This window comes from Enhydra lutris, unplaced genomic scaffold (assembly GCF_002288905.1).
Source record: "Enhydra lutris kenyoni isolate GAN:26980312 unplaced genomic scaffold, ASM228890v2 scaffoldscaffold19, whole genome shotgun sequence".
Lineage (NCBI taxonomy): Eukaryota > Metazoa > Chordata > Mammalia > Carnivora > Mustelidae > Enhydra > Enhydra lutris.
In genome coordinates this window covers 15,654,997-15,676,440 of record NW_019154103.1, presented here as the reverse complement: position 1 = coordinate 15,676,440, position 21,444 = coordinate 15,654,997, and the positions used below count along the sequence as shown (strand labels likewise).

At 39.6% G+C, this 21,444-nt stretch overlaps 1 protein-coding gene across 1 annotated transcript in view; it reads right to left on the bottom strand.

The window, feature by feature from the left end:
• The window catches only part of LOC111148290 (adhesion G protein-coupled receptor V1), a 507,584-nt gene that overhangs the window by 66,860 nt on the left and 419,280 nt on the right, over positions 1-21,444 (bottom strand). Inside the window, exon 87 of the mRNA XM_022504771.1 lies at positions 2,059-2,180. Coding sequence (XP_022360479.1) covers positions 2,059-2,180 — 122 coding nt within the window. The remainder of the gene's footprint in view (positions 1-2,058; positions 2,181-21,444) is intronic.

The window sequence follows — 21,444 nt, the reverse complement described above, 5'->3', positions numbered from 1 at the left end:
GATAGTTACCTCTACAGCCCTCAAACCTATCACCTACTCTCTATTCCCAGGTATGCCACCAGAGCATTATGGGCTGGAATCTGATAGTAGCCCACCCAACTGGAGATGTTCCACATTTCAATACCCTCCTAACTGTTTCCAGCTACCTTTCTAAAAAGTAGTATAAGCATGTCATTCTTAACCAAAATTAAAAAAATTTAAAAACTCACAAAACATAAAAAGCAAATCAGAACGAAACAAACAAAAACTCCAACTCTGATGGCTTCCCACTGCTTAAAAGCTGAAGTTTAACATCCCAACCCAAGCATGGTAACATGGCATGGAGTTCAAGCATGGTAACATGGCGTGGAGTTCAACCTACCATGTCCATGTCTGCTCCCAGGGTTACCTTCCTAACTGCAAAGCTCTTCTTCTTAACACTCCCATCCCAGCTCTTTGTTAAATCTTGGCAAGATGTATCACTTTCCCTTTGCACTGCCCAGGCTAATGCTGTTTCTCTGCCTGAAATTCCCATCTCTAACCATACACTCTTCACTTAGTTAATCAGCATTAAAGGTGTCACGAACTCAAGGGCAGGTGAAATGAATGAATGCAGTCGATCACGTCTTATAAGGTCACATGCCCCATCTCAAGGGGGCAGCATCTACTTAGGACTGGAGAATTGCTGGTACTGCCATTAACGAAAAGTCAGAAATTCAAGTTTTTATGTGAAATTTCTCAATTTTAAAGATCTGCCACAAATATTAAATTACTTAAAACACTGTTCAGTGTACTGTTGTGGGTCCACCAAATAATACATCTGCAGGCTGTCAGTGAGGACCTTGGTGCTGGCTCCCCTAGGTCTTAGGGATTCAAAGGTGACCAGACAGGGCCTCTGACCTGAATGGCTCACTTCTGGTTCTCATCTCAAAGGCCAGCACAGGTGGGAATAAACAGGCCCTTCACTCAGCTCTTAACAACATTTTGTTTGCACAGCACCTGCCACAGTATACTCTCACTAGTGACTGTTTACTCTCCTGAATCATCACATTCTCGAGGAGCAGGCCTGTCACCTTCATCCTGGTATGGGAAGCACTAACACAGTGTGCTAGGAGCAGGCACTTGATTCTCACTATGGCTATAAAGAGATGTCTGTGTATCTACTTGTGTCAACTTGATGCCAAACTTTTTGCCCTTCCTAAGTCCATATTATGATTTGATTAGGCATCCTGCTGGAAGAGAAGGTGTCACTAACTAAATCATCACCTTAAAATTAAACCGAAATATGCTTTGAGTCTTATTTTAGTTGTATGCTATCATCCTAATGGGTTTTTCTACACATGTTCTTGGCAAGATGGTGGTCAAAAGAGGGACTTGAGTTTAGAGATATCTTTGGTAAATTCAAGAAATTATTTTGGTCCAGGACAGACCTTTTCACTTTGGAAAATAAGGAAAATGAGTTCACTTGTTCCATTTGTTAATTTCAGGGTACAACTTTTTTCCATTTTAACAAAAAGCACTAAAAAAGTCAGGCTTTAATTTTTGCTCCAGTTATATAATTTCTAGTTATGCTATCCAAGCACGCTCACAAAACTAATTTAAGCTGGGCATTGCCAGACTTAGAGGATGTCAATCATTTTTCAGTGAACCAAAACACTCTCATTTCACTTGAGAGTGGACTGCTTGAACACTGGTGTCTATTTCACTCCTCAATTGATCTACTTCTAGATACAGCCACCATCCAAATATGTGCACAGGTCCTCCATGGCTACCACCTGAAAAGTTTATAAACTTCAATCCTGCTGAAAGAGAAATATTTTTCTGTAGTTACCTAGATATTCTCTAAATAAAGGAGGGTAAATATTTTATGTCTTCTCTATCTGTATAATCAGCAAGTTAGAAGCCCAGCTGTATTTCAGTTATTAAAGATTTAGCCCCCCCCATCATTTTATTCTACAACTCTGCATGGTGTGTTTAAGAATTCATCTATGAGTTGACACTTGATTCCTTGACATTGAAACTCCATGTCCGGTGTTCACGAGGATACATGTGCCATCAATAACCAGATTATAAGCTTACCTGCAGACTGTTGAAAATGACAAAGAGGACCAACATCCAGAAGTGTCTGTAAGCCATGTGCAGGCCTCCCCAAAGCCATGTCACAGAAATCAGGCCAAAGAGATATAAAACCAGCGGAATTTCTAGAAATTAAAAAAAAAAATTTTTTTTTTTGAGCTTTGGTGTACTGCATAGTCACACATACACACAGATTCATATTGGCTCTCTTCTTGTGATACTTCTTCTTGTGTATGCCGAAGTACCCATTTTGAAAGAACAACCTTGGAAATCCCATTCTTTTGCCAGAGAGGAGAAGGCACGTTGCTGAGTCTACATTCTTTCTGTTTTTCTGGTAGGCGGGCGGGGGGGGGGGGGGGGGGGGAAGAATGAGAACTGTGCCTCTCCTAGACTACCACCTGCTGGACTGTTCAGGAAGCGCCATGAACAATTACAGAGATGCAATCACATTTCAATCCCAGGTAAATCCCCTTGAAGAGCCCTCCACCAGGAAAAGGCAGGCAGTGGTATGCTCCCGAAATTAGAGTAGTTTAACTCCACTTTTTAAAAATTTATTGAAAGATATTATTTATTTACTTGACAGAGAGACAAAGATAGAGAGCGAGCACAAGCAGGCAGAGCGGCAGGCCCAGGGAGAGGGAGAAGCAGGCTCTTCATGAGCAGAGAGCATGAGGCAGGACTCGTAGCCAGGACCTGGGGATCATGACCTGAGCCAAAGGCAGACACTTAACTGACTGAGCCACCCAGGTGCTCCTAACCCGACATTTTAAAACAGAAATGATACAAATACTAGTTTGTGTATCATGGCAAAGGATATACTCATCTCTCTCTCTCTCTCTCGTTCTCTTTTTTTTTTTTTAACAGAAAAGACACCAAACTTTATAGCTAACATTAGAGCAAAGATGAAGTGATAGGTTTGCTATCGCCAACACTAAGTTTAGTCTACCCATTGTTTCTCATGCCATTTATTTCAGTAGTTTCCAGGACAGATTTCTTCAGGGCCAAGGACTTCATTACCCTTGTCTTTTGTCATTGCCATGTGCATTATAGAATAACCTTAAAAAGGGGATTTTAGCATTGAAATCATAAGCTATATAAGACTTGGAAAGCGAATCAGATCATAGTAGCTACAAATAAGCACATTTCAAGCTGTTGAAAGACATCAGAATGGACCACACTACTGACACCTCTTAGGACAGACCTCAAGGTCCATATACACCCACCATTACCACTTATTGCCTAGAATCTACATGTACTCTGGAAACCAGAATAATTAAATAACCCAACCTTAGCAATTTAAAGCTTTTATTTTGAAACATTCTCGACCTTTTAGAAGAGCCGCCAGTACAGTTTGACCACACAGGTTTGTTTTCTTACTGAACCACTTAAAAGTTGCCAACTGAATCCTGCATCACTCTCTGAATACTCCATGTTTTAATATATTTTTTAAAGTAACATTTTTAAGTTTGTTATTATTAGTAGTAGAAGTAATCTCTACACCACATATGTTGCTTGAACTCAGAATCCCCAGATCAAGAGTCGGACACTTAACTGACTGAGCGACCTGGGTGCCCCTCCTCTCTGAATACATTAATGTATATTTTCTACAAAGACGTTCTCCTACATAAACACAATGGGACCATCAAATCAGGAAAGTAATGCTGATCTATTACTGCCATCCTCAGATCCCACTCAAGATTTGTCTATTGTTTCCATCACCTCCTTTGTAGCAGAAAGGTCCGGCTGACACGCTTCTACAATCTCCTTTAATCCCAAACACTGCACCTGTGTGTACTTGGTTTTTAAGACTGATACTTTTTTTTTTTTAATTTTTATTATTTATTTATTTGACAGACAGATCACAAGTAGGCAGAGAGGCAGGCAGAGAGAGAGGAGGAAGCAGGCTCCCTGCTGAGCAGAGAGCCAGATGTGGGACTCGATCCCAGGACCCTGAGATCATGACCTGAGTCAAAGGCAGCAGCTTAACCCACTGAGCCACCCAGGCGCCCCTAAGACTGATACTTTTGAAGACTACCGGTCGGTTTTTCCTGTAGAGAGTCCTTAAATTTGAGTTCATCTGATGTTTTCCTGTGATTTAGGTTATAAAGTTTGGCAGAAATCACAGAAGGGAGGCTGGGCTCTTTTTATAGCATTCCGTTGGGTAGCACAAAAATTTGATTCGTCCCATGACTTGGGCAACTCATTCAGGTCACTTGATTAAGGTAGTGGCTGCATACGTATGCATACATATTCTCCACTGTGAAGTTAGTCTGTTTTCCTTTGTGATTATTAAGTATTCATGTGGGATTACTTTGAAACTGAATAAATACCTTTGTCCTTATTGAATGCTTAATTTACTCACTTATTTATTTTTAAAACATGGACTCATATGTACTTAATGGGTTACTGTCCATTATTTTCATGTTGATGTCCCAAATTATCCTAAATTTGACTAATGGGAGCCCCTGGAAGATGGCTTCTGAGCCTTTTGTTATGTCCTCATCATTCTGTAAGTACTTCCTTGATTTCTGGTCCAACAAGATGTTTCTTTCTTTCTTTCTTTCTTTCTTTTTTTTTTTAAGATTTTATTTATTTTATTTTATTTTATTTTATTTTATTTTATTTATTTGGCAGATCACAAGTAGGCAGAGAAGCAGGCAGAGAGAGAGAGGAGGAACCAGGCTCCCCGCCGAACAGAGAGCCTGATGTGGGGCTCGATCCCAGGACCCTGGGATCATGACCTGAGCCGAAGACAGAGGCTTTAACCACTGAGCCACCCAGGTGCCCCAATGGTCCGACAAGATGTTTCAAACTCATCTTGTACCTTCCCTGATCCAGTTCTGGTTTCTTTTTGGGGAGCATGGCATTTAGAAACCACGACTGGGTGCTAGGTATGCTCGTAATTATTGGGGTGTTTCTGCCCCTAAACCTTCCCAGCAGACAGAGCTAGAGAATATATGGAGGTTCACGGATGAACGTACACACGCATCTAGATCTTTACACCTAGATCACTGGATCTATCTCTATATAATGAACATCAGCACCGGTTCACACCAATACATCTAATTTCAATCCAACACCACAGGGTTAATCCTAATTTCCTTCCTTTTAATTTTCATAAATCTCTTATCTGTTGTTAAGAAATCTATTTCTCGGACACCTGGGTGGCTCAGTGGGTTAAGCCTCTGCCTTTGGCTCAGGTCATGATCTCAGGGTCCTGGGATTGAGGCCCGCATTGGGATCTCTGCTCAGCGGGGAGCCTGCTTCCTCCTCTCTCTCGGCCTGCCTCTCTGCCTACTTGTGGCCTCTCTCTGTCAAATAAATAAATAAAATCTTAAAAAAAAAAAGAAATCTATTTTTCATTATTCTTAGTATATTTACCTATTTGATCAACTGCCCTATTTGATTGTGACCAGTCTCCTGGTGCTGTCGTCCCCTCCCTTGCACACGTGGGTTCTGACACCTCATGTGGGGCTGTACACCCCCCCCAAGAGATGCCCCCTCGCAATGAACGAGATTCCTGAATTCCATTCTTTAACACCTTTCTGCAGATGGTAACTGTGAGGATGGCTTTAGGATGGGATTCTTTGGGGAGGGAAGGGAAAGGAAAAGCACTAGAAGAGAAAGGAGGGAAAGGGAATGGGGTAGGGGAGGTGGAATAGGGAAACTGAGCATTCTTTCTTGTTTGAGAAGAAAAAAGGGTTTAAGAGGACACTATGTTGGTATCTTCCCAAAATAGGCCCTTCATAAAGAATACAGAATTGTCTGAGTTATTATTATAACTTCACAGAGAAAATAAGAATAATATAAGACACAGTCTGGGACACCTGGGTGGCTTAGGCAGTTAAATGCCTTCGTTTCAGGTCATGATCCTGGGGTCCTGGGATGGAGCCCCACGTTGGGCTCCCTGCCCTCTTCCTCTGCCTGCTGCTCCCCTGCTTGTGCTTGCTCTCCCTCTGTCAAATAAATAAATAAAATCTTTTAAAAAAAAAAAAGACATAGTTTATACAGATGAATAATTCCTTTGTCATTAATGCCTTGCAGCAGAACAGGAAAGAATGTATTAAGATTTATTTAAATTTTATAAAAATTTATTTTTGTTTAATGAAATCATACAATTTGATGAAAGGCCAGAGGCTCATTTTTACTTATGACAAGATACCCTAATATTTAGGAAACTTCCTATGCTATGCTCATTAAATTTTTTAAAGATTAGATATCAAGTCTGGCAGTTGCATTCTTTGTTCCCACTGTGTAAGTACAAAATTCTATTTATGGCTCTGTGCAGAGTACAAAAGGACATGTGTATTTTGCATGAACAACTAGGAACCCGATTTTCAAAATTTGGCCTGCATGTTTCTCTAACGTGCCTAGAGCCAAACAAGTGCTGTGTGCTGACAAAGCTCAGCGGGAGAGCCAAGAGAGCATACTGGGACTGACTAGAAACACCCATGGCCTAGGTTTCTCTGGAACTCCGCAGAAAAGCGTGGTAGCTTGGCAGCCCAGACCAGAAACTCTGCAAGGAAGAAAGCCAGTCATAAATAACTTAGTATACTGAACAACAGACTCCAGGCTGGTTTCCCAGCAGTACAACAATGATGAGTACACGATTTCAGATAGAAGAAACATATCCAGAGACAAATGCAGATTTTGTGGGCCTGAAGTCTATAAAACTTGCAGAGGCTACTTTAAAAAATAAGAATTGCCAAAGCAAAATTAGGTATCAAATCTTAGAGGGGATTTATGCAAGGGAGAGGCCCTAAAACTTAAACTTCATCAGCTTTATGGCTAATCCACCACTGAGCAGGTACCTTTATCCTCTTTGGGGCATAGAGTAACTACCACATGAGAAGGGCTGTTCCAGAGTGGGTGGTGGTGATGAAGGGGTAAGGGCGTGTTGTTGTTTAACAGCTACTGTGATTTCCATTCAGCACAATGAAAATTAATGCTGCACTTAATGAAAATCACATCAGTTTCCTAGAGGTCAAGTCCCATGTTGGGCATGGAGCTTACTTAAAAATAAATAAATAAATAAGAGGTACCTGGGTGGCTCAGTAGGTTAAGCCTCTGCCTACGGCTCAGGACACGATCCCAGGGTCCTGGGATCGAGCCCCAAATCAGGCTCTCTGCTCAGCAGGGAGCCTGCTTCCCCCTCTCTCTCTGCCTGCCTCTTTGCCTACTTATGATCTCTGTCTGTCAAATAAATAAAATCTTTTAATAAATAAATAAAATGTATCCAAATGTTTCATATTTCACAGTAAAGTCTTTTTAAATTTTGTCATTCACTTTTCATATTTCATGATATCCTTTTTAACGAAGCTCCTCTTTTCTTTTTCATGACTTTGTCTTTTACGGCCAAATTGCCTTATGGCTTATTAATAATGCAGTGAAAATGTTTGCAGTGAAAATGCTTGCTCCTGTATACACACACGATGGAATATTACTCAGCTTCAAAAAGGAATGACATTCTGACATGTGCTGCAACATGGATGAATGTTGAAAACATTATCTTTTTTTTTTTTTTCTTAAAGATTTTATTTATTTGACAGACAGAAATCACAAGTAGGCAGAGAGGCAGGCAGAGAGAGAGGAGGAAGCAGGCTCTCCGTGGAACAGAGAGCCTGATGTGGGGCTCGATCCCAGGACCCCGGTATCATGACCTGAGCCGAAGGCAGAGGCTTAACCCACTGAGCCACCCAGGAGCCCCTGAAAATATTATCTTAAAATGAGCTAGACACAAAAGGACAAATACTGTATGATTGCACTTTTATGAGGTACCTCAAGTAGGCAAATTCATCTAGACAGAAAGTAGAAGAGAGGTCACCAGGGGCTAGGACAAATGGGGAATAGGAAGTTTGTTTATTGGGCACAGAGTTTATGTTTGAGTTGATGAAAAACTTCTCGCAATGAACAGATGGACAGATGATTGCACAACATTGTGGATGTACTTTTTGGATTATAAACTTGAAAATGGTTAAAATGGTAAATTTTGTGTTATGTATATTTTACTACAAATTTTTTTTTTTAAAGGCCATGTTTAAAAAGGCAGGCTTGTGTTAAGATGAAGTTCTATGACAGATTGAAAAAAAAATCAAATTCTCAAAGTACTTAATTTAAACACTTAAATTAGCAAGGAGTCATTAATGTAGTAGACAAAGTAGTCTGAAAAGTCTTTTAGTAAAAGAAATTACTTGGGGAAAGGAAAAGAAAATCAGCAAGTGGATGTGTCATTTAGTACCGCTATCATTAAGAAAGTCTACTTACGGGATTTTGTAGATTCCATTGAGAACACATAAAATCTCTTTATTTTTTAGTGGAAAATATGATTTCAATGAATTTAATTGCCATTTTTAAAGGAAGTATGGTGCTGTATTATTTCTTTTCTTTGTAATTGCAGCCCTGGCTTTATTGCTATGCACCAGTGACAACAATAATGGCTTTATTATGGAAATCACACCTCATTTACATGAGGCTGAAATTTATTCTGTGTTTACCATCTTCTAAAGTACTTGTTTTAATTTTACCTCACTGACCTTCTGATGCTAACAATTTAGATGTGCTACTAAAACAAACTCATCAATGTAAAACAAGGAACACAGCTGTGAAATAATGCGTAGATTTAAGATACTTATGGGGCTATTTCCAACAACAGGCATGTATTATTTTTAAACGAGAAAAAAAGGTAATTGAAAAAAAAAGGTATCAGAAGGCCTTACTTCTAAATTATGGGCTTTTATTCTGAAATTAAAGATACCTGGAGGCAAAGAAGTTTCATGAATCTGACCCATTTCTTGGTGAGAACATATAAATTGTGTGCTTAAGCTTCCTTAACAAGGGTTAACATTAACCCTACAATGCAGAGTCACACACTAGTGTTCTCAGCAAATAAACCCAAAGTCACAGAAGAACACAACAGGGCATAGATTCCACAGAACTGCCAAATCAGCATGAGGACACTACAGGTGGAAGAGATAACAAATCTACGAACATTTATAAATATATCTGGAGAGAGGAGACACAGGACTCAGAATAGGTTCCCTGTTCTCCAATGGGTTTTAAGAGCTCTCAAATGTTTGTTGCAACAGGCTAGATTTTGTACATCTCTGCTCTCTGCTATGTACCAGGTTCTTCACTTTATTTTGCCATCCTTACTAAATTTATAATCTCCTTAGTCACTTTCTTTCAAAGAGCACTTTAGGGACAACAATGTCCAAATGAGCACCTCCATCTCTCCTGAGCTCTAGAACTCCATGCCTGGAGATCCCCAAAGCATCTCAGGCTCAGTCCATCCAAAGCTCTTCCTTCCGAGTCCCCAGCCTACTAGTACCCCCATTCCCAGAGACTGACCCTGTGCCTCCTTGCCCCTCATATGCTGCACCACATGGGGGAATGTAGGGAGAGAGCATACACAGAAAGCAATCGGCACAGAGCCCGGCACAAAGCACATGTTCGATAAGCCTTACTACTATCATCTTCATTCTCATGACTGTCACGCCTTTAGTCAAGTTCAGGAAATAGTGCATGGCTCTACACAGTGCCTTCCTGTATATTTAAAGAACCCCAAAATCACGTAATAAAAAAAGTTGAACTTTTTTTGTACCCGAATTTCTCAAACCCATTTAGCTATAGGACCCTTCTGTTTACCTGACGGAGCCTGAAGATTACTCTTGGAGGACAGTTGCTTTCAGACGGCAGACTGTAAATTCCACCACATCCAAACCGTCACTGAAAGCTTCCTGACCAGTGTATTTAAACTGGACCTCTCAGTGTCTTCTATCTGCCCCCCTCCTCCCCCAGCGCCCTTCCTCCCTCCTCTCCTCCCTTTTCTATTCTAACCCATCCCACCCTGCTTAAAAATGCTGGCAATGAGTCTCCCCAATGCATTGTGACTCACAACTGTAAATTTCTACTCTGGAAGGTAATTTAAGTAGCCCATAGGACATCTGAGACATAAAGTGGGTACGGTAAACATCACTGATAGTGGAGGCCCACCACTTTCTGGCATGGATATAGCCTGACCCTTACTGAGATATGAAAGAAGCAGCCTAATTGGGAAGGATGTGCTCAGGTGAAAGCTTGGATCTTCAGGCAAGAGAAGAGAGCTGATCAATCCTGGCCTAGAGTTTATTTTCCAGAGGGTAAAGAGGAGGAATGTGAACAAATTTTCAGAGGAGTCTTAAGGTCTGCTGAGAACCTAAACGGTGGCACTCTGTCAACAGCTGACTTAGGGCTTTCCTGGATGCTAAAGGACAGTCCAGTGTCAGGCCTACTTCGAGTGTGATTTATTGGGAATGAAAAAAATAAAAACAGTACAAGCCTAGAATTATGGTCTCGCCTTGCAAAAGCTATATATAATTTTCAATTTGCAGACTATAATTTTGAATCTAAGGAGAATAATCAAGTTAGATGAGACATACCCACATGGGCCTTGCACAAACTGTTATTAGAGTAATTCCATTTGAACCATGTACTTCAAAGTTGCTAGATAATATCCTACTGAGGGGAGTCAAATAGGTCTGTGATACTCAAGGAAAAGGTTAAATGGTTTGTTTTCTTCTTGTGAGGAAAATGTCTCGGAACTATGGGAAAAATTATCGTTTGGGTTCACAGCCAACATAGTAATTTTTAACATACTTCATTATTATTTTACAAAAAGACATTATGACAAAAGTTTTTAGGAGACCTTAAACAAGCATGAGGCCAGCCAGCTAACAACTGAGGATTGGCTTAACCTAGTTTTCTAACTACATTACCAGTTACTCAGCCGTTAAAGAGTTCAAAACACTCATCTCTAGGCATGCTCAGGCACCGAACAGCAATTTCCAACACACTTAGCTTTTATAATACTATGAAAATATACAATGCGTCTTTCAACCTGCCTACATCTATATTTTGAATCTTACTATATGGCCTCATAATTTTTGGAAATTAGGTTACTATGTATTTGGCCATGAATAGCTAGTTATGTTTTATAGATGGTTTGATAGGACATCACATGGTAGTCATTAAGATTTAACAGGCTCAAATTCAACGCTGAAGTCTTGAGTCAATTCTGACACAATGTCTCATAAAAATGAATACTAAAGATGTGTTCAAGAAAATATTTTTACAGTGTGTTAAATATGTCAGTTCTAGAGCTGTTTTCTGGTAGACCCTCAACCTGGATAAATTCCAGCTGACCTCACACTTATTTCTTTCAATTCGGTTCTCTGGCTATTATATTGCAAAACTGGAACAGAAATTTAAATTTTTATTTTATTTTTATTTCTCTTGCCATGTCACTATTCTAAAAAGTCTACTTGAGTTAACCTTTTGGATCTTCTTTGTCAACATGATTAATTGCATTTTTTCTCCCTATAGCTGTAAGATTATCAGGGCATTGTCTGGTCTTTGAAATAATGTAATATATTTCATAAAAGCTTTGGGGATATTATTCTGTTGTTAAATAGCTATAACTGTAAACGAAGAAAACTAACACCAAACCCACATACAGAGCTGTTTTCAGGAATATACAATAATAACAGACCATAAAGTGGTATGATATCTGTGTAATACACAGGTTTATCAGTGTTCATTTAAGCAATGGTATAGTACCCACAGGTGTGGCTGGGAGTTTTATCCATATGGAAGTAAACTAATATCTTAGTACTCATTCTTACCAAACAACCTTAGACCAAGCCCTTACATAGAAAAAAAGATGAACTACCATGTTAAGAAAGAAAGGCAGTTCCCAGATTAAATACCATGTGTATCATTTATGCAGAAGGAGGCTGTCCAAAAAGACAGTAATACCTATACTGACAATATTTATATATTAGTGATCAAAGTAATTTGATCAAAGTGATTTTTACCCAATGATATACCATTAAAGTATTTGTATATTTATTTGTCTGTCAATGTCATATGTAGACCTTAAAATTTGTGAGATCTTAATTCTAGCTTTTTTTCTCTTTTTATCCTCTTTCACCTGGAATTCAAATTGTTAATGCTTATAGTGGTTCACAGGCGTCAGATATTAGTGGCAACTATAAGTTAGACACTATCACTCTAATTAAAACTATGTTTCCACTTCTTTTCCTAAGAGTGAGATCATTGGATAAAGAAGGTGTGAGGTGTGTATATATACATGCACACATACATACACACAATGGAATACTACATAGCCATAAAAAGGATGAGATCTTGCCATTTGCAATAACACAGATGGACCTAGAGGGTAGTATGCTAAGTGAAATAAATCAGGCTGAGAAAGACATAGGATTTAATTTCATTTAGGAGTCTAAAAAACAAATCAATGAATAAGCATACAAATAAAAGCAGAATCAGACCTATAAATACTGAGAACTAATGGTTGCCAGAAGGGAGGGGGGTGGGAGGATGTGCAGAATGGGTGGAGGGAAGTGGGAAGTACAGACTTCCACTTTATGGGATGAATAAGTCATGGGAATAAAAGGCACAGCATAAAGAATATAGTCAATGATACTGTGTAGCATTGTATGGTAACAGATGGCAGCTATGTCTGCGGTGAGCACAGCATAATGTATACAGATGCTGAATCACTATATTGTGCACCTGAAACTAATGTAACATTATATGGAACATACTCAAATAGAAAATTAAAAAAAATTAAATTTATCTTCCTCAGGGGGAAAAAAAGAATGAAATATAATTGGAATTTTATTTAATTTTAGATACCACCACTTGGCATTAGTAGATCAGACTAATGAGCAGCCATATAATTTTTTAGGTCACTGTGCTTCCCAAGCCCTCAAAAGGAGACATTTTTACTATTTGATTTCATCTTTATTTTTTTTCACATTTTTTTGATTCCATTTTTATAGGCTAGACAGATCTTGCTACATTTTTTATTTGTTTCTATCCATTTTTTTTTTTAAACCAGGTAGAGTTTATCCTGTTACAGTGTTTGTGAAACACATTTGTAAAAAAAAAATTATTTTTTTCCTTGTTGGTAAAGTAGCTTTACTATAACCACAGATTGAATGTTTATTTGCAAATACTCTGACATTAGGGAAGAAACTGATGAAGAGAGAGAAAACACCACACTTCTTAGAGATTGTATAATTAAATGAGTATAAGGATCAAAAATTGTTCATTTCTATTACTTGTCAATTTATAACCACACCAACTTACATTATCATTATAGAACTGTACAACAGGACTTTTCAGCACCCTCAGTCTTTCCTACAATCCAATTTTGACTTCTTTCTGGAGGTTGATGCATCCTAATTATAAATCACATCATTTACTTTCCTGAAGGTTACTGATAATAAATTTTATAATTTGCTTCTGTCAAATTCAATTAAAAGAAAAAGATCTGTTTTGAATATGGGCCCTTGGCAAATCACATTTTTTTTTTTTTTTAAAGATTTTATTTATTTATTTGACAGAGAGAAATCACAAGCAGGCAGAGAGGCAGGCAGAGAGAGAGGAGGAAGCAGGCTCCCTGCTGAGCAGAAAGCCCGATGCGGGGCCTGAACCCAGGACCTGGGATCATGACCTGAACCGAAGGCAGCGGCTTAACCCACTGAGCCACCCAGGCGCCCCGGCAAATCACATTTTTAAAAAAAGCATGCACTGAGGTTGACTGAGTGTGATTTATTCATATAAAAAAGGCAGAACTGCAGCTCTGAGCCTGGACTCAGGAGTCAGATTACTTGAAGGCCATTTACTAGCTGTGTGACCTTGGTAAGTTACTTCACTGCTCTGAGACATATGTTCCTCCTATGTAAAATGACAGTAATATTAGTACCTCCCAAATAACTTTCTCTGTATCCAGTGAGGATTTAATGGTTGAAATGCAGAACACTTAGATATTGGCCATTGCTTGTTATTCAAGAATTATGTTTTAGCAAACATCAAAAATGTATGAGATATTCTGGAAAACAGCATGGAATTTCCTCAAAAAGTTGAAAATAGAGCTACCCTATGACCCAGCAATTGCACTACTGGGTATTTACCCTTAAGATACAAATGTAGTGCTCTGAAGGGGCACATGCACCCAAATGTTTATAGCAGCAATGTCCACAATAGCCAAACTATGGAAAGAACCTAGATGTCCATCAACAGATGAATGGATAAGGAAGATGTGGTATATATATACAATGGAATACTATGCAGCCATCAAAAGAAATGAAATCTTGTCATTTGCGACGACGTGGATGGAACTAGAGGGCATTATGCTGAGCGAAATAAGTCAATCAGAGAAAGATAATTATCATATGATCTCCCTGATATGGGGAATTTAAGAGGCAACGTGGGGGGTTTGAGGGGTAGGGAAGGAAAAAATGAAAAAAGGTGGGATCAGGAGGGAGACAAACCTTAAGAGACTCTTAATGTCACAAAACAAACTGAGGGTGGCTGGGGGGGAGGGGGGTAGGGAGAAGGTGGTGGGGTTATGGACATTGGAGAGGGTATGTGCTATGGTGAGTGCTGTGAAGAGTGTAAGCCTGATGATTCACAGACCTGTACCCCTGAGGCTAATAATACCTTATATGTTAATAAAAAATAAAAAAATTAAAAAAAGTATGAGATAAAAGGTGACAGGTAAGAGGATGAATTAGATATAGATATTCTTTCAAATACTACACACACACACACACACACACACACACTATAAAAAAAGGTAGAAGATACATATTAGAAGAGAGAGACAAAGTTAAATAAAAACCCAGGGAAAGCTGCAGTTACCCACCTTTGATAGTTATCACCAAAGTCTTTGAAAGGGATAAGGAATTTTAGCTGGGACTTGAAGTTGAGCTCTCTTTGAACATGTAAATATTGAGATTAAGGAAGTGGGTATAGCTAAAAGAGGCAAAAAAGGCAAATGCATAAATTAGGGTAAATTAGTCCTTTTGATTGGAATTAAAGGTCAGTGAAGGTGCTTAATGAAAAAAATGTTTGTAACACTGGGTCATGAAGGCATTGTGTGGTCTAGGTTCAGGAAAAACAAAGTTATTTTATAGGAAATGAAAGCCACTTAAAATTTCTGAGAAAGAGGTGTGGCCTTATCTACACCAAGCTTCATCTCCTAGGAAAGTAATAGATAGGCAGAGAGAATGCTGTTCGCAAGGGCACTGGTTAGGCAACGACCGACCGCTGTGGTCAGAAAGGGAGATAATGAGGGCCTGAGGTAAGGGAAGGGCAGATGAGAGGCCCCCACAAGGTAAAGAATGGAATGGACACAGAATATTTCAGACTTAGGATCTACAGTTACACCCTCAATCAGAAAACAATGAGAAACTTTAAAAAATTATACAGGTATTAGGACTTGATCACTGAACACTCTAATTCAGTAAGTCTACAGGGAGACTCATTAGGGAGAGGGAGAGGGAGAAGGGCAGAGGGAGGGAATTTCCAGCAGATTCCCAGCTGGGTGTGGAGCCCAATGTGGGGTTTGATCTCACAACCCTGAGATTATGACTTGAGCTGAGATCAGGGGTTGGACACTTAACTGACTGAGCCACCCAGGCACCCCTTATTAAGCCATAATTTTTGAAAGTCTCTCTCTCTCTCTTTAAAATCGGCCCATACCCAAATTGGGGCTTGAACTCACAATCCCAAGTTCAAGAGTTACACGCTCTACTGACTGACTCAGCTAGCGCCACTCTGAAAGTCTGATTTTGATGATCAGTCAGATTTGACAGCTAATGACCCAAAAGTCTATGACTGGAGTTAAAGAAATTACACTGGAAAATCAGAAAAGGATTAAAAGGAAGAAAAAAAGGAAGAAGGAGAAAGAATAAGAGAGATCAGAGGAGTTGGGGCAGACTGAGGAGCAAAGCTAAAGAAAATGTTTCTATTTCTTGAGGACAAGATATTATTCTCTAGGAGAGGACAGGCAGGGAAGAAACTGGGAAGAAAAGTTGGGCTCAAGCTGACAGATTTGAACATTACCACTATGATAATGAAAAAGGCAAAGGCAATCCCCGGAAAACATATACACCCCTGAGTTCTGAGACACAAGATTTACCAGGAAAAAAAAAAAAAAAAGAGAGTGTCATAAAAACCAAAGGAGATGGCACTATTTGGTGAAGGGTAGTTATCAGTACTGATCTATATACATAAGTGTAAGGATAAGGACATTAGAGGAGAGGTCAGCAGCTTTGTTGTCCTAGGTTATAGGTGATGAATGAAAGACAATAAGCAAGATACTGCTGAGGCTTAGCAGTGAGCAGAGGGTGAAGAGTACAGATAGTATTGTTCAAGAAGTTCAGTGGGGCATCTGGATGGCTCAGTCAGGTAAGCATCTGACTCTTGATTTGGCTCAAGTCATAATCTCAGGGTCATGGGATTGAGTCCTGCATCTGCTCCACACTGGGCATCCAGGAGCCTGCTTGAGATTCTCTGCTCCTCCCTAACTCTTAAATAAAAAAAAAAAAAAAAAAAAGGAAGCTGGTTGGTACAGGAGAGAGGCAGGGAAGTAACTTGATATGGCGTTATGAGTAAGTTCTTTTAAGACAGTGGAAGTGATGCTTGTTTTTAGATGAAGAGGAAAGACCCAGAGGAGAGAGAGAGGGATTTAAGATGTAAGGCAACTGTGGAAAATTTAATGAAGCAAGTGCCAAGAAAAGGGAAAACAGAAGAAGGGCACAATTGGGAGGGTTGGCTTTGGTGAAAATGAGTTATTTACTGCCTTATGTAAAATGGCAGGAAAGTGGCAAAGAAGGGAGACAACAAAGATAAATGATCAGATAAAAATAAGGGCAGGTGAGTGAGACAACATCATGTTGTCTATACTTTGGAAAGAGAGTGAGACTAGACAGTAACAGGCACAAAACTTAAGGGCTCTGTTCCAAAGATTACTTAAGGGAAATAAGTCAATCAAAGAAGGACAAATTATCATATGATCTCTCTGATAGGAGGAATTTGAGAGGCAAGGTGGGGGGGGAGTGTTGTGGAGGGTAGGGGGGGAAATGAAACAAGATGGGACTGGGGAGGGAGACAAACCATAAGAGACTCTTAATCTCGGGAAACAAATGGAGGGTTGCTGGGGGGTGGGAAGGGGGCAGGGATAGGGTGGCTGGGTTAGGGACATTGGGGAGGGTATGTGCTATGATGAGTGCTGTGAATTGTGTAAGACTGATGATTCACAGCCCTGTAGCCCTGAAGCAAAGAATACATTATATTTTTTTAAAAAAGGGGGAGATGCCTGGGTGGTTCAGGTGGTTAAGTGACTGCCTTCAGCTCAGGTCATGATTCCAGGGTCCTGGGATCAAGCCCCATGTGGGACTCCCTGCTCAGCGGGGAGCCTGCTTCTCCCTCTCCCTCTGCCGCTCCCCCTGCTTGTGCTCTCCTGCTCTCTCTCTGTGTCAAATAAATAAAATCTTAAAAAAAGGAAAAAAAAATAATCAATGAAAGATAATCCAAAGGATTTCTGAGAAGCAGAGGTGGCTCAGTTAAGGTTACTTAGAATAAACTAGTATCCATTACAGTGTAGACTAATTGGTTAACAAAAGGAAGAGAACCTTGCAGCACAGACTAGACTGGTGATTGACGAAGTCACTTAAGGAGGGAGCCAAGTTGGTGAAGAAATCAAAAGAACTAGTGAAAATATTCTTAGACTGTCCCATCACAGGGTCAAAGGAAAGGAGGTCAGAATGAGAATAAAGAACAAGGAGTAAGGAACAGAGACAGACAGACAGAGGTTGTGTTCAGAGAGAGTTGTGGAGAGGGAAACTGATCTAGGAAGGGAGGCTAGCCTGAGAAATGGGAACCACAGGAACATGAATAAGGAAAGGGTGGTGTAAGCAAAAAGCATAGATTTAAAAATAGGCAAAATCATTACCCAGGGACATTGTAACCTTACAGAAGGGAGCACAAATATTTTTGACATCCTATTAATTGGAAGGAGTGGCCTCTTGGAACTGGTTGTAAGGAAAGTGATCTTTCATGAGGCAGGCCATTTCACTTAGGATAAGGTAACTGAAAAAGTACTTTTGTGAAAGGATCAGACCAAGTTTGTTACTGCCTTTTGGCCCAAAGAAACTCAAACTTCACTTTTGATATGGTGATGGCGTACTTTTCTTCTGAAAGGAAACAACTTATAAAGATGTCATATTCAACTTCCTGAGTTTTATACTATGTAAACTATTAAGTGGCATTATGATCACAGTGCCAATTATACATTTTTAAAGAAATTATGATGCAATTGCTAATTCCCCAGGTTACATATCACCACTTCCTGTTTCCTTAATTCTAGCAATCTTATTTTCTTTTGTTTCTGGATCTTCTCTTTAATATTGTAGCAAGTGATTAATGTGTGATCAAGCAATTACTTTGTAACTATATATATTTGAAAGAATTGTGTAGGCATTGAATCATAAATTGGAGCTCCCTCTAAATAATGAGAATGGCAATAAATGGTAAATGAAAAAGTTACAAATCGAGATTGGAATTTATACTGAAGAATCTGGGATTTGGCTGACTAGAAAAAGTCATGGTCTGATACAGGGTCACCACAATGACACTGAATAAGGTGGCTCATAGAGCATAACGTTTTCAATGCTATAAATAATACAGGATAAAATAGCATTGAAAAACTGATTTTTATACTCTCCAGTAGAGTTTTATATACATTCTTTAGCAACAGTCTGAATACAAATTTGAGAGAGACACATTAAAAAAAAATCAGAAATTTTATTTTCATCAGTCAACAGCTGAATGGAAGATTTCAGTCATCCATTTAAAAAAGAAATGAATGTGCTCTTAGATCAAAGTAATAAACATGAATAACTGTTTTATGTAGCTTTCAAAGTGGAAGGAAGAAATGCCTCATTGGTAATTTCTCCAGGATAAATAAAGAAGGATCAGTGGGCGGGGAAGGGAAGTCCTTTAAAAGAATGGAGAATGCCAGGAAAATTAAAATTTCAACTTTTTATTACTTTACAGAAAAACTGCCAATTAAATTCAGCCTATGCACATAAGTTACAAACAACTGGGAAAGTTTCATTGATTCTCTGGGCCAAACTGAGGCATGGTGATGATATGCATATGTCAGTAGTAGATGCCAACCATACTGAAGGTCAAAGAGTACACAATACACCTAAGCAACAATGCCACTGTGATGCTTGTAGACACTGACCATATGTATACCACACTGACCATATCTTCTACTAACACCCAACTGAAACTTACTCACGATGTGCATCAAGATGGGAAGTAATTGGGGCACCTGGGTGGCTCACTTGTTAAGCATCTGCCTTCACCTCAGGTCATGATCCCGGGATCCTGGGATCAAGCCCCACATTGGGCTCCTTGCTCAGCAGGAAGACTGCTTCTTCCTCTCCCACTCCCCCTGCCTGTGTTCCCTCTCTCGCTCACTGTATCTGTCAAATAAGTAAATAAAAACCTATAAAAAAAACAAAAAACATGGGAAGTAATTTTGATTCCATTCCCTCTCCTCCCTGACCACCATAACTGATGAAGTCAGCAAGTGAGAATGAATTCAGTTGTGTTGTCTAGGTCTGGATTTATAGAAACCATCGCACTTTTAGGCAACAACACGAGTGCATTATGGCTGCAGTACAGAGAGTTTATGTGGGTAAGTAGTGGCATTCTCCTTTCATCCTACAGTGTAGAGATTGCTATTGAATGATTTTAATGTGATCAGTTTCACTTTTTAGATGGTTCAGTGTAGAATGGAGACAGATAAGAATTGAGAATATCAGTCTGAAGACAGTTGCAACTGTCTAGGTATAAGATGATGGGGGATGGGGGCGCCTGGGTGGCTCAGTGGGTTAAATCCTCTGCCTTCGGCTCAGGTCATGATCCCAGGGTCCTGGGATCGAGCCCCACATTGGGCTCTCTGCTCAGCAGGGAGCCTGCTTCCTCCTCTCTCTCTGCCTGCCTCTTTGCCTACTTGTGATCTTTGTCAAATAAATAAATAAAATCTTTAAAAAAAACTTAAAAAAAAAAAGATGATGGGGGAAATAACCGAGGCACTATGGACCAAACTGTGTCCCTCCAAAAGTCATATGTTGAAGTCCTAACCCTCAATATAATGGTATTTGGAGATGGGGACTTACAGGGTAATTAAGTCATGAGAGTGGAACCCTTGTGATGAGATTAGAGTGCTTATAGAGATTTTATTTTATTTATTTATTTGACAGAGAGAGATCACAAGTAGGCAAAGAGGCAGGCAGAGAGAAAGGGAAGCAGGCTCCCCGCTGAACAGAGAGCCTCATTTGGGGCTCGATCCCAGGACCCTGAGATCATGACCCGAGCTGATGGCAGAGGCTTAACCCACTGAGCCACCCAGGTGCCCCAGGATTAGAGTGCTTATAAAAGAGACAGGAGAGAACTATCTTTCTTTCATGTGAGGACACAGCAAGAAAATGGCCATAGCAACCTAGGAAGAGGGCTTTCGTCAGGAGCTGAACGGGCCAGCATCCAGCCTGTGGTACTTTTCAGACTCTCGAACTGTGAGGAATAAATTTCCATTGTTTAAACCACCCAGTCTACGGTATTTTGTTGTGGCAGCCCAAACTGACTACTATACCAGGCATAATCATGAAGAGAGAGAGAAAAAAAAAGGAAGGCATATTTGAGAGATATTTAGAAACCATACAGGACACAGGAGTTACATATCTGACTGTATTCCATATCAATTACATATTGGGAGAGTTGTTATGGTAACAAAAATACCAACATACACTGAGTGCTAGTATGTTTCAGAGAGTGTACTAAAGGTTTTATATGAATTAACACTGAATCCTTCTAAGAGCTCTATAAAGGTTATTATCATTATTATGTCTGCACTACATGAGAATAGTGAGGACAACTAGCTGTGTTTTAGTACCAGCTGGAGAGCGGGCAGTCTTTCTCAGAAATGAGAAATTGAAGGAATAATTTACCAGACCCGATCACTTCAAATTCTTTCTGGGAAATGGAGTCTAATAATTACTTTTATGGAATTAGTGTTTTCTAGGTTTAGTTTAATGTTTACACGTTATTTTTCCTCAATGAAAGTTTTTTTTTTTTTAAGATTTTTATTTATTTGAGAGAGAAAACATGAAAGAGTGAATGAGTGAGCATGAGCATGGGGATTGGGGGAGGACAGGAAGAGAGGGAGAAGCAGGCTTCCCACTGAGCAGGGAGCCCAAAATGGAGCTCAATCTCAGGACCCCAGGATCATGACCTGAGCTGAAGGCAGACACTTAACCAACTGAGCCACCCAGGGGCCCCTCAGTGAAACTTTTTAAAAAAATAATCTCTATACCTAATTTTTGGCTTGAACCCAGGAACCCAAGATTGAGAGTCATGTGTTCTACCAAATGAAACTTCTGATAACAAAATGGGAAGCAGGGGGAGCTGGAATTCCTGCTTCAGAGGATTCTTGTAAAAACTGAGGTAATATATACAAAATGCTTA